Here is a 10,908-nt window from a genome sequence, read left to right on the forward strand (position 1 = left end):
GTGCCGCTCTCGCACACGGCTGCACCGTTGCTGCGCAGCCCGGGGCCCCCGTCCCTGCCTGCGCTGGCCGGTGGGGCCCCGGTGACCCTGCCGCCTTGCACAGCCGCGGGAGAGGAGCTGTGCGAGAGCCCAGGGCAGCCGTGCGCGTGCGGCAGAAGCAKGGCACCCCGGAGACTGCAGCGCCCGGCTCTGTCCCACGTTTAGCTCCAGCCAAGCATTGCCGGGGGGGGGGCGGCTTTTGGCTGCAGCCGGCCCTCAAGGGAAGCGAGCGCCCAGCGCTGCCGTGCTCACCTGCGCGCCTGAACGCGGTCATCGCCTCCATGACTGCAGCCTTCAGGTTGAAGGCACCAGCCTGCGCCCCGTGCCACAGCATCGCGAACTCCCCGGACACGTGGTACACTGCCAGTGGATGGGTGGGATGCTGAGAACGACAGCGAGGAGATCAGCAGGACCACAGGGAACAACCCGTTCGGGTCCGTTCTGCCGCCTGGGGAACTCCGGCCCCTCGGCGGTGCAGATTCCCCTCCCAGAGCACCGCAGCACCAAAGCTGTGATCCGAGGGGGAGCACAGAGGCTGCCCAGGAGGTGCTCTAGTGCCCTAATGCAACATGTTAAACCAAGAAAAAGTTGCATCCCCTCCACTTTTGGAATGATGTCGCTGGCTAATCCAAATCTGTATCTCTCCTCCACCTCCTCCTAGTCTCTGGGGATACTCAGTGCCCTCATTCATGAGCAGAGAAGCATGCAGGGCTTACTCGGGCCTTGACGTCCCTCACGAGGTCCAGGTAGGGCATCCCAGGTTTCACCATCAGCATATCTGCTCCCTCACGCACATCCCGGTCCTGTGAGGAGAACACACACCTGATCCCTTCAGCTCTGGGTAAAAGAACACTTTCCAGGGAGTGTTGAGTTGGTTTTTCCAAGTTTTAACCTAGAGTTTGGTCTTCCCAGGAGCATATTGTCACAAGAGGGGTTTGGCAAGCCTCTAAAGGTCACAGGACGCCACGGGCAGGCTGCGATCGGAGATACGATGCTCCCCTCACCAGCAGCGCGGTGCCTGGGGGAAGCTGGTGGCTGCCCGTCCTATGCCCTGTCACTCAGAGCCCCGGGAGAAAGCAGTGGGGTACGGCGTCACCGACTCCATCGTTCCTAACGCACAACGCTCAGGCCCACGCTGGGAATCAGCTCTCTAGCAAGCTGATGGGCAGTGACGTTTCGCTAGCTTGTGGAGGGGGACACCCTCAGCTGTTTCGGACCAGCATGCCTCCCACCTCCTCTTGCCTCAAACGCGTTTGGGCTTGCTTTCCCCAAACCCTTTTGTGTTGCTGCGTGTGAAGGCTTCTCGCCCTGTCACTGCGCAAGGGTTTTCTGGTCCCCGCAGCTATAAAAGCGTGACTCTTTGGCCCAGCCTCAGGCAGCCTGGCCTGCTAGCCCAGCGCTGGGCAGGGCTCACTCACCACGGCTCGCACGGCCAGGCCCCTGGCGCCCGGAGGCAGCTGGTAGCATCGCCTGTCTCCAAACGCAGGTTTGGATAGCGCAGCATCTCTGGGAACAAGGCAGCGGGCAGGAAATCAGCAAAGCATCGACACGGTTCCCTGCGCCTCTCACCCCGTGCTGCTTCACAAGCATGAGGATGGACTGGAACAACTGTCTGAGCTGCTTCCTCCTCCTCCCCATCCAGCCCAGGGTGGGCTGTCCCAACCCACCTCACCCCCTTGCATTGCCCTGAGCCATTGCAAATTTGGGAGCTCCAACAGGCCCAAGCTGTCCCATGCTGGCAGCCCCAGCAAGCATGGAAAACATGTTTCACAGTAGGAGTGGCCAGTGTGGACCCAGCCATGGCTTAGACTCTGGGCTGAGCCCTGTTCCSTAATAACTAGCTGAGGACACACCTGCTGGCCAGCCTGGTGCTGTGCTGATGCTCCTTGCAAAGAAACTCACCTGAAGGGACCGTAAAAACAGGATGCAAATTTGGCACTGTAGCTCATCACTGAAACCTGCAGAGGAGAGGGGAGCCATGAGGACCAGAGGTGCTTTGTTGCATCCCAGCTCCAGAGCAAGAGCGATTACCTCCTACAGCTGTTTCGTACTCMGCCCCACACCCTCCTTCTCCTGCCAGAGGCCTGGCACCTCACTTTCCCCATGCGTCTGGCCAAGAGCATTCCCTTCCTGCATGCACTGGCGCAGGGAACGCCCTGCGACACACGCTGTGGAAGGTGGAGCCTTACTTCTTCCAGCATTTGCCCAGGTCACTTCCCAGTGCAGCCTCCATATGGGCCCCACGGAAGTTGCTCCTGACTTTGGCACACACGGATCCCACGCTCACCTTGTTGCTCATGTCATTGGAGATCAGTGCCTTCTTCATGGCCGCGATGCGCCCATCCATCATATCTGAGGGGGCAACGATGTGGCAGCCTGCAGGGAGAGACCAGAGACACCGAGAACTGCCTGAGGCTGTAACAGTGCCAAGAGCCCCAGCTCGCTCTGGCAAGTACCGTTCAGCAAACCTGGAAAAAATCTTCCATTGCTGCAGAAGGTGACCCCAGAGCACCTCCCGTCAGGGGACCAAAGAGGTGAGTCTGGGACGCAGTGCACTGAGGGCAGGTGGAGCCCTTTCCAGCTCAGAGCACAAGCACTCCTGCCTGGAGCCAGGCATAGTTTGCTTTTGGGTCTGCAGTAAGCAAAAAGGGGCAAAATTGCAAAAGCCAAACTTGGATACTGCTGCCAGGAGACTCCTCACCTGCCTTGGCATAAGCCAGTGACACTTCTGCTAGCCGCTGGCAACTGAGTTCATTCTGGATGGTGCCATCTTCACGCAGGATACCTAGGAGACGATGGGATTAGGCAGGGTAGAGGACAGCCTGCCTATTGGCTCTATCCCTAGGGTGGGAGCATGGCTCTCAGGGCTACTCACACATGTCCAAAACGAGTTACAGAGATGCTCTGACCAACGGTGGGAACTGTTAGAGAGCYGAGTAAAGAGGTGCAGTGACCAGGAGACCAACGTCACGGCACTCCAGGGACCAAACTCAACACACGCATGCTCCAGGAAGGGAAGACAGAGGTGGGGGGCCTAGATGGGTGCTCAGGTGACTCTCAGCTGACCAGGGAGTGGGTGACACTGCTTCTCCCATTGCTGCAGGTGCCTTAACCGTCTGTGCCCCCCACCCTAGCTGGCTGCTCTCATAACCCAGAAGGTTCCCCCAGGCTCAACGCAACTGCACCCAGTACCTGGAGCCCAAGTCAACTCGGGGAAGGAGCTGGCCAGGCCCACCAGCACCCATTGCTCCTTAGCAGAAAACAGCAGGCCCCCAGAGGCTCCCAGTCACAGGAAGGCGCCACTGCAGAAAGGTGTGTGAATAACACCCCCGGGATCCCACACCGTGCACTCACCACAGTGCCCGTGGGATGTGTAAGGGCACAGGCAGACGTCRCAGGCAATGAGCAGCTCTGGGAAGGTGGAGCGGATCTTTTTGATTGCCTGAATGGCAGGTGTGTCCTCCGCATCCGCGGCAGAGCCTCTCTCATCCTGTGAGAGAAGAGAAATGCCTCCGCACACAGAGCCAAGGGCTTCCCGTGCCCTTTCTGTACTAGTGCCTCTGGCAGTTTTCTGCCCAAGAAATGTTTTCTGAACTGTAAGACCCTCTGGTGTAGAGTAGTGTGATCACCAATGATGGAAAAGGGCAGTGGAGCTTCTGGTAATGATTGCAAGTCTCAGGACCGCCTAGCAACAGCTCCCAGTGCAAGACTAGATCAAGAGAAACAATCTTCTCAAGTCATCCATCCTGCTTTCTGCAGTGCAGAGCTCCCTCGTTCTCCACCAAGCAGTGTTGCACTGCATGTTCACAGGCACAGAGGAGACACCCAGAGCCACCAGGAGCCTTATAGGTGTCACTGCAGTCTCCCATTCCTGTCCCATTCTGCTGAGCGGAGCACAAGCATGCCCAGACACCCTGAACCTCCGTGTTTGGTCAGGAGACCCCCCAGATCCCACACTGCTCTCCCACACCTCTGTGGCTACCCCAAACCTGCTCCCACAACCTGCTAACGCACACTGACCTTGGGGACCTTGCTGGGCACCCCAAAGATGAGCACACACTTCAGGCCATCCTCGACAAGGGGGCGCAGCATCCCCTCCAGCTTGTTGACTCCATACCTGGGAAGAGCAAAGTGAAGCGGGGCTGCCAGGCACCCAGCCCTGCTCTCCTGGCCAGGGACGGTGCTTCACTCTGGCTACGAGAGCTCCCTGGAGACCCCACAGCCCAGCTACGAAGCAGGGGGACTGCTCATACATGGGGGCTGGGGTGATTGAGCAGGACACTGCCACAGTGCTGTGCTCAGATCCACCTTCCTGGTGGCAGTGSAGAGCCCCAGCTGGGCCCACCTCCAGGCTGCTCCCGAGCAGGCTCCAGAGGCAGCACAGAGTCCACTGCTCGTTGCTCTTCAGGGAGGTTTCAAAAGCTGTCACATGCTTCAGCTTTGGGACTGGCTCCTGGCATCGGCCCGGCTATCATGGCTGATGCACGGCTGCACGGAGCTGCGGCCCCCGCAAAAACACCATGACTGCATCCAGGTCAAACACGCAACCCTCCAGCCTGACCAGTGCTCAGGYGCCCAGGCGGTTGTTTGTGGGGCCACTGCCTGCCTGCTGGGCCAGAGATGGACCTCGGTTCATCATTAACTCAGCTGCCAGTCTGTAAGCACCAAGAAGCAGCTGGAGAAACAGAGGTGTTGCCTGAACGCTGGGAGGAACAATCCAGGGCCTTATCTGGGGCTACAGGAGAGTTATCTACCGGGCAGGGACACAGAGGGGGCTGGGCCCTGCTCTGTCTCTGCTCCGAGATGAGAAGCGCACCCTATTCTTGGATCCCTTATCTCAGCTCTCCTGTTTCAGCCCTGAGCAAGTCACGCTGGGGCTCAGCAYGGTGAGCTGGGGCGCAAGGTGAGGYGYTAGAGTGGCACRGRYGCTCTGCCGYGGGCTCTCYGCTTGCACAACTGGGGCTAGCAGGGCCAAGCGCCCAAGGCCAGCAGGCCAGACAGAGCGCTCCTGCCCGCAAGGTCCTTTGCACGGCTTGGCTGAGGTGCAGCGGGTGCCCTTCCCACCCTGATCTACCTCCTGCCACCCAAAAGCAGACAGAGATTTTATTTGGAAAACCTGCCCTATACAAGGGAGATCCAGCCTGCCTCCCCACAGGAATATCCCCCTCCGGCCCCTCTGACCACAARCCTAATGCAGCAGCAGATGGAGACAGGATCTGCCAGTCCCACAAGATCCACAGCACGATCGTGCTTTTGCGCAGATTTTCCAGCTGCTGCTGGAAACCCCATTCTCTGCCAACTTCTCTGCCCACACAACATGCGAGTGCTCTGGGGCATCGTGGGATCCCGGTACTATCCCTGCTAGCACCTGCTGAAGGCAGCATGTTCGATCCGATTCCCTTCCCTTTCTCCACAGGCGAATGCTCCCACCCTGCCCAATTCCGAGGGATCCCCAAGCCAGGGAATATAGAGGCATGGAAGCGTCGTCCCCTGGCCCTGGTCTGTGCTCATTGCTGGCCATACATCAGCCCTGTTTGGGGCATGGCAGAGCTTGGCACGCAGCTCAGGGAGTCTGGAGTCCTACCTGGCTTGCCCGGGCAGGCTGGCGATTGGCTCCACCGCATCAGGGCTGTCGCTGCAGAAGTGGGATGGGACAGAGATGTGAGGACTCGGCGTGACAAGGAAGATCAGAGGTAGGCTGTGCCCAACCAACCCAGTCCCTCTCCCAGACGTTCACGGTACCACACAGCACATCCCAGCCTGCTCCCAGGGAATCGTTCAGGGAGTCTGAAGCTCCCTAAGAGCTCAGGGAGTGCCTAAGCCTGTAGCCCCAAGCACAGGCAGCCTGAGTTTGGTTTATCCCTACCCCATAGGGCCAGGACTCACTCACGTGACAAAAATGGGGTAGATGAGGTTGGAAGCATCGAAGGTGGTTGCTGAACACTGCCAGGAGCGTAGCACGGGGTGGAAGTAGCCACTGTGGAGAAGGGACTCTGCCTGCATCTTGGGAATTCACGAGGAGACTGTGGAAGGAGAGTCTGAAATACCAAAAGAAATAGGCAGGTTAGCGGCTGCGTCCCGGGAAGTCACAGCCAGTTTCTGTCAAAAGCTGCTTCTCGCACCCAGCCCRACTCTCCCAGGCTCTGCCCCATGCTGGAGTGGGCGTTGGGAGACCCAGCACCGGCGATCACGGCACGGCACTTCCCCCGTCAGCGGGGATGATCTTCTCCCCCCCAAACCCTCCCCATTCTGTGTACGAAACCATCAATTTACAGCCACAAACATCATCCTATAGCAGGAACCACGTTCTCCCCACGTTCAGAACTACTCTGCAGCCCCTCGGGGCTCAGCGCTCCAGCACGGGAGGTGCAGAGCAGGCTGGAGCAGTCCAACCCTCGTGCCCCCAGCGCTGGGGAAGCCCCACGGCCAGCCCAGGGCAGCTGCTGCTCGCTGAGAAAGCTCTTTCATCGCTCTGCACATGTTGGTACCAAACACCTCTTGCCTTGGCAGATACCGGTCTGAGACTAGCTGGCTTCYCTGCTGTCAGCTGTCCCCGAGCCTGGAAATCCCAGCCGCTAGACTCCACTGATGTCTGCCAGAGGAAGGGAAGAGCACAGCAACTCCACGTGCTTTTTAAGTCTGCTGAAGCCCCTGGGGCACCTGCTTCCCGGGCTGCACGGGGATGAAACAGGATTCTTTAGCCCCGGAGCCCAGTAAACGCAGCATGGCCTTTGCTAATACCACGCCACGGGCTCGGTACCCGCTCTGCAAGGCCTCAGGACTTGTCRGGCTTTGTCTGGGGCTTTGTTTTAGCTTGTTTAGCTKTAACAGCAATTTTCTAACGATGAGAGGGTCATTGCTTAATTTGTGTTACTTAACTGTATAATTTTGTGAGATAAGAATAACTTTTATATACATAGCAGTAACAAGTMGTTCAGTGTAGACTGAAGTATTTATGGCTGTAGCGTAATGGGGCAGTCACAGAAGAGTACAGGCACAGGCTGAGGAAAGAGGGGCACGGGATGATCCYGAAGACACCAGGGCTATAAAGGACTCACTGGTGGTCGCTTACTGCTGGATAAAGAAATGCAGCCTTGGGAGTTGGGCATAACTGATTTTAGGCATAACAAAAAACAGTTATTCAACATAAATAAACCRCATCATATACGGTAAGCTCGGATACAACAGGGAATTGCATACACATTAAGAAAGAGCAAGGCACAGAGCATGCTGGAAAACATATCAAAATAGCCCCCAGGGGCCTTTAAAGTGRGGAGGGAGAAACAACCGACATCAATACCCTGCTGCTCCCGGCAAAAAGGAGGAGGAACCCTCCACCGTGAACTTCTAGCTCCTGCAGGACTCACTGTAACGCTCCCTGATGGATGAAACCGAGACTTTGGGATCCAGAGGGGCAATGGAAGGCGGGGGGCAGAGAGAGGGGTACATGCTAGGAGGCAAATGTATAACAACTTTAGCTGTGTTAGCGTTGAAACCTCTTCCGTAAGTATTTTCTTTTTCTGTAATGATTAGACCTGGCTAATAATAATTCTCTGATTAGACAGGTAAGACTTCAGTTTCACCAACAGCAAGTTCTTGGCGTTGCTTACAAGGAGCTCTCCCTTTTGCCAATAATAAAATTTTGGGTGTGACGTTCGGTTGGCGAGAGCGCGACTGAAGGAGCCTGCAGGGGAAGGCTGCGCTTTCGCCCGGGACCAGGCGCTTGGCTGCAGCGCAACAGCAGCTGTCACAGCCAGGACGTCCTGGAAACCACAGCCTGAACAACGGAGCGGCTCCAAGGACTTCTGCTGGCTGCGCGCATCGGCTCCGGGCGGCAGGTCYGCCGAGCCTCCGGCTGTGGAACAGCTACCATGGTTCAAGCAGAGGCTGCCTCTGCTCACCCGTGCCCGCCGGGAGGGATTCCTGCTCCATCTCAGCGCACGGCATGCAGGCGCTAACCGGCAGTGCCAGGCACTCTGGGGCCTCTGCCCACGCAGGGCCACATCCTGCAAATGCCTGTGGTCAGGCGAGCCCGGAAAAGCAGCACGAGCGAGGTTAGCACCCGCCGACGGCGCCCCAGGCCCGGGGTGACTCTGGCCTCCTCGCTGCTCCGTGGCCAGGCTCCTTGTGCCGTCCCGCGGAGCGGCCGCCCCTTGCTCCCAGGATCGCCGTTTGCAGTGCCGCAGGGTTTAGCGCCTCTGCGCCAGGCGCAGAGCCACGGAGCCGCTGCGGGAGAGCGCGGAGCCCAGGCAGCTCCCCGGGCAGAGGTCGGAGCACATTTCCCAGCGCCGCTAGCTTTCACGTTCCTCCAGCGTCTGAGGACTGTCCTCCAGAAATTACTAGCAAAGTCCCCAGGGGACATCACGGACTTTGTTTTCAGAGCTAAAAGTCGAGGGATGCGGATGGGGGAAGAGCTAGCGATTTACTTCTGAAAGAAGAAAAAGAGATTCCTCAGCCTGGCGACCCCCAGGCCAGGACCAGGCTTCACGCAGAAGATCCTTCTAACACAGCTGTGTGACCCATCTCTGGGGAGCAGCCCCCRGTCCCCAATCCCATCACAGCTTTCCCATGCACAGGCTTAAATCCAAGAGCCAGGAGCGATTCCCCCAATGATCTAAGTCTTGCTGACCCCTCCACCTGCATCCACTGCGCCCGGCTTGCTCCGGAAAACAGAAACATTCGTTAGCTTTCCAGGACCGCGGTCCAGAGACGAGTTTTACACTGGCCCCTTGCTACACCAGTCAGCAATGGAGTTGTGCAGGAAAAGGCTCCATTCTTCTTAAAAGCCTTAAAATTTGAAGGGTTTTGCTATTTTGCATGGGGATAAGCTCTAGACCTTTCAAACAATTTCAACATTAATCCAAGCTGTCGGCCTGCATCAGACTAGCCCAGTGCCTAGGGCACTCACCTATAACGCAGGAGCACCACATTCGATCCAGGGCTTTAATCGAGTCGCTCACGTCCCYGGCAATTGCCTGTGTTTGGGGCTGGGGGCAAAGGCTCAGTGACTTATTATTAAATATATATATATACACATATATGTAAAAAAAAATATATATATATTTTTATATATATATATATAAATAAACACTGAATGGACCCCATTGACCAAATACGCTGGTGCTGGCGTGGGAGGCATGCTGGCAGCGTCACTGCATCACTCTGGAAACAATTTTTAGATCTGGAAAGCTGCCCCTCTGCTCTTGCCTCGCACCCAAGGCGACAGCCCCGCGGTGGCCGGGAATCGGCAGCTCCGGCGCGGCGCGGGTCAGCTGCTCGGGGCCGGGTGCCAGACCAGCTCACAGCCCGCAGCTCTCGGGAACAAAGGGTTCAGCGAGCAAAATGCACCTTGAGAATCCAGAAATTGTTTTCACAGTTAATCCCAGAGGAGGAAGGAGAGGGGGGTGGTGGTGGGGGATCAGAGGCAACGGACTGCAATTGCTCTGTAAGAGACAGATAGAGGCTGCAGCTGCAGAAACTGAGCTCTCCGGGGAAAGGAGGAGGCGGTCACGCGGGAGAATTGCAGAGCGGAGATAGCAGCCCCCATGGGTGGGCCTGCAGCGCCCACGCTCTGGTGCCAGATGGGCTCTCTTCCGAGGCCCTCCTTACGCGCCTCGCTCGCACGTGAAGCTCTCTGCAGCCACCCCGCACGCTCCTTTGACCCGCACGAGGCACGGTGTCAGAAGAGGACACCGGTGTCAGAACACGGCACCGGGACCTTACTGCACCAGAGCCACTGTGCACCTGCTGCCGGAAAGCCAGGGAAAGACTGCGGCGATGCAGAGGGAGGACAGCAAAAGAGCCTGCGACGAGGGGCCCCTCAAAGCGAGAATGATTCACCTAYGTTATCTCCTCAACCATGACTGAGGACCTGCTTCCCCTCAGGGCTGGGCAGATCCCCCAAAGGCTCCCACCAGAGCACGTAGCCTTTCTTTGGGACCAAATCTGTCTTTCTAAAGAAGCTTGCTTCACACACGAAGTTGAAGGATCTGAGAAGCTGTTGCGTGGCCGCCTCCCTCCAGAGCGCCAATAAATACACGGTTAAGAACAACCATGCAGCCCCCCCACCCCAAGAGCAAAAGGCTCTAGGACAGAAAAAACCATTCTGACTTTGTTCCTTTGTGCTGGGACTGCCCCGGAACAAGCCCAAACGCTCCGGACCCGGAGCGGCTCCTTCACTCATTCCAGGCCTCCGAAGGTGAAGCAACCAGTTGCATCACTATATTTAGCTACAACACAGAGAACGTGAGGAAAGAGGCGTCACTGCAAAACTCTTCTGGGCTCCTGCAGCCTCTGCGYGAGCTCTGCAGGAACGAGACATCCCAGGCCGGCTGTAAGAGCACGAGGGAGAGCTAAGCACGCGGCACCCTCCAGTTTGCACTAGCGCACATTAAACAAACCTGCTCTGCGGACTGAAGCCAGCTCAAAAGCAGGCCAACAGCGCGAGCTGGAAAGGTTTATTCCAGCTGGCAGCTGCTAACGTTACTACCGAGYTGGCAGCTGCCTCTTCGCTGCTGAACCACGAACCCTCCAGCCTGGCGGCAGCCACATTCCAGCTTTTGAAGAGGCGAGAATGGCAGCGGCCTCTTCCTTCGCTGCACAACGATCTGCTCCGCGTCCTGGGGACGCACAAGCTCTCTAAACTCCAGGTGGGAGCAGGGCCGGGCGGAGCGGATACCGGGAAGCAGGGCTCGGCGGAGAGGCGAATGGGCTGCAGCACCCTCGAGGGCAGGTCAGCGAGCAGCCGCTAGCGGCGGGCAGGGCGTCACGGAGGATTCGCCCCGCGCGCTACCGCCGGGCCGGCGGCAGGCTCAGGGAGGCCGCGGCGGCACCGGCACCGACGACGCCGCGGGAGGCGCGGGCAGCCCC

General features: G+C 58.0%; 1 protein-coding gene across 1 annotated transcript in view; it reads right to left on the minus strand.

The window, feature by feature from the left end:
* Window positions 1-6,512, minus strand: part of ALAD (aminolevulinate dehydratase) — an 8,129-nt gene extending 1,617 nt beyond the window's left edge. Inside the window, exons 1-10 of the mRNA XM_026059793.1 lie at window positions 5,930-6,512; window positions 5,624-5,674; window positions 4,060-4,156; window positions 3,394-3,529; window positions 2,741-2,824; window positions 2,327-2,415; window positions 1,942-1,997; window positions 1,458-1,545; window positions 756-842; window positions 222-421 (exon numbers count right to left, since the gene is read on the minus strand). Of these exons, the coding sequence (XP_025915578.1) occupies window positions 222-421; window positions 756-842; window positions 1,458-1,545; window positions 1,942-1,997; window positions 2,327-2,415; window positions 2,741-2,824; window positions 3,394-3,529; window positions 4,060-4,156; window positions 5,624-5,674; window positions 5,930-6,042 (1,001 nt within the window). The 5' untranslated portion in view covers window positions 6,043-6,512. The remainder of the gene's footprint in view (window positions 1-221; window positions 422-755; window positions 843-1,457; window positions 1,546-1,941; window positions 1,998-2,326; window positions 2,416-2,740; window positions 2,825-3,393; window positions 3,530-4,059; window positions 4,157-5,623; window positions 5,675-5,929) is intronic.
* Between the last annotated feature and the right edge of the window lie 4,396 nt (window positions 6,513-10,908).

The sequence above is a fragment of the Apteryx rowi genome, unplaced genomic scaffold, assembly GCF_003343035.1.
Source record: "Apteryx rowi isolate R43461 unplaced genomic scaffold, aptRow1 scaffold_16, whole genome shotgun sequence".
Lineage (NCBI taxonomy): Eukaryota > Metazoa > Chordata > Aves > Apterygiformes > Apterygidae > Apteryx > Apteryx rowi.